At 52.3% G+C, this 1,980-nt stretch overlaps 1 protein-coding gene across 3 annotated transcripts; it reads left to right on the forward strand.

Annotated features, from left to right (window-relative positions):
- Positions 1-567: 567 nt before the first annotated feature.
- On the forward strand, positions 568-1,779 carry MAFB (MAF bZIP transcription factor B). 3 transcript variants are annotated; one of them, XM_018556171.1, is made up of 2 exons: positions 569-1,080; positions 1,174-1,779. In XM_018556171.1, the coding sequence occupies exons 1-2, from the start codon at positions 684-686 to the stop codon at positions 1,635-1,637; spliced, it is 861 nt and encodes a 286-aa protein (XP_018411673.1). In that variant the 5' UTR covers positions 569-683; the 3' UTR covers positions 1,638-1,779. The 3 variants fall into 3 exon arrangements, with proteins under 3 accessions (XP_018411672.1, XP_018411673.1, XP_018411674.1); XM_018556172.1 differs by having other exon boundaries at positions 569-1,073; positions 1,176-1,779; XM_018556170.1 differs by having other exon boundaries at positions 568-1,779.
- Positions 1,780-1,980: the final 201 nt, after the last annotated feature.

Genomic DNA, 1,980 nt, shown 5'->3' on the forward strand with positions numbered 1-1,980 from the left:
GTGTTATAATGACATTAGAAGTGATTTTTGGGGATCGGGTCATAAGCACCCCCTATATTGCACGTACAGTGAGTCACAACGTGTATACTTATGACAAAGACTGCGTGTAGGAAGCCGACCTGAACCGAAGCTTCGATCGAGCTGTGGCATTGCCTGGTCTTGTTCGAGCAGTAGCTTGTCAGCTGACTTCTCTTCTAGCTGTCACTATTCACCATTCCCCGCCCCTTTTGGCCAGCTTTATGCAAATCTCGCTCTTCTTTTTGTACTGATTGGTCGCTGGTTCCAGGCCGCGCCCCCTCCCCCTCGTGATTCGGCTCTGGGCATATAAGTAAGGGGGCTTGCTCGGGGAAATCACAGATGATATGCAGAGGTGTTCTCTGTCCCTGCCGATAGAGACTCTTGTTAAAAGGCACGATCGTCTCTCCTGCGAGCCCTGAGAACTTCCTCCATCCAGTGCAGCAAGTGGGAAGTTACAAAATAAGGACATTCAGGGAGGACCGAGTATCCCTGGGACTGTGTGTCCTGCACCGGGCTAAGGCAGAGCTTCAAGGAACAGCCGCAGCGCCTTTGCCCAGGTTCCTGCTGGGTTCCCTTGTGAAGAAGCAATTCTGCACTGGACTCCTTGGGTGTGCAATCGAGGCACACTCAAGGTGCAGATCTGGAGTAAGCCGACGTGACCCAGTATGGCTGGAGAGCTGCCTATTGGAACAGAGTTGCCAACTAGTCCACTTGCTATGGAGTACGTCAATGACTTTGACTTGATGAAGTTTGACGTCAAGAAGGAGCCACTGAACGGGAGAGCAGAGCGCCCTATCAGACCCTGCAACCGTTTGCAACCCTCTGGCTCCGTGTCCTCCACTCCGATCAGCACCCCGTGCAGCTCGGTGCCCTCCTCTCCAAGCTTCAGCCCAACAGAGCAGAAGACCCACCTGGAAGACTTGTACTGGATGGCGGGCAGTTACCAGCAGATGAACCCCGAGGCTCTGAACCTCACCCCGGAGGACGCTGTAGAAGCTCTCATCGGGCCACACCAGATGCCACCGCAGCTTCAGGGATATGATGGCTACAGAGGTCATCATCATAATCACCATCATCACAGCCATCATCACCAAAACCACCACCAGTACCAGGGCGTCCCCCACGAGGAGATGGCTCATCCCCACCAGCACCCACACCACCATCACCACCACCACCACCATCAGGATTCTCCATCCGAAACCGGCAATTCCACCCCTTCCCAGCAGCTCCAGAACAGCCACCCATCACACCAGAGCAATAACCAGATAGAAGACAGGTTTTCCGACGACCAGCTGGTCTCCATGTCTGTCCGGGAGCTCAACAGGCACCTGAGAGGCTTCACGAAAGATGATGTCATCCGCCTGAAACAGAAGAGGAGAACCCTTAAAAACAGAGGCTATGCCCAGTCCTGCAGATACAAGAGGGTGCAGCAGAAACATCACCTGGAGAGCGAGAAGACCCAGCTCATCCAGCAGGTAGAGCAGCTGAAGCAAGAGGTCAATCGGCTGGCCAGAGAGCGAGATGCCTACAAAATGAAGTGCGAGAAACTGACCAACAGCAGCTTCAGGGAGGCCGGCTCCACCAGCGACAACCCATCCTCTCCAGAATTCTTCATGTGAGTTTCCTTGTGACATCTCCATCCAGAACTGTAGAGAGGGAGGACAAGAGGGGGTGCTTCCTTATCAACTGACTACTTTCTGTAGACTAGTCTGCAGGGGGGTTACATGGGTGCACAGAAGCTAATGTTACACTGGTGGATGTTGTTTTTTTGGGGGTGGGGGGTATTCAGGTTTGTTTAGGGGTGAGGTTAGAGGACTTTGGCTATGACTTAATTTTAATACCACCATGAACTGTATTGGACAATATCACTGCCACTTCGGAAGAAGAAACGAACGAACGTTATATGCAGCTTTTTTTTATCTTCCACAGACAGACAACATCAATTTTGGGTGATAGAACCTA

This window comes from Nanorana parkeri, unplaced genomic scaffold (genome assembly GCF_000935625.1).
Source record: "Nanorana parkeri isolate BGI_ZX_2015 unplaced genomic scaffold, ASM93562v1 scaffold227, whole genome shotgun sequence".
In the NCBI taxonomy this organism is placed as follows: domain Eukaryota; kingdom Metazoa; phylum Chordata; class Amphibia; order Anura; family Dicroglossidae; genus Nanorana; species Nanorana parkeri.

What these genes read in the sequence shown, in the direction of transcription:
- MAFB (XM_018556170.1), top strand. Translation starts at nt 684, where the DNA reads ATGGCTGGAGAGCTGCCTATTGGAACAGAGTTGCCAACTAGTCCACTT.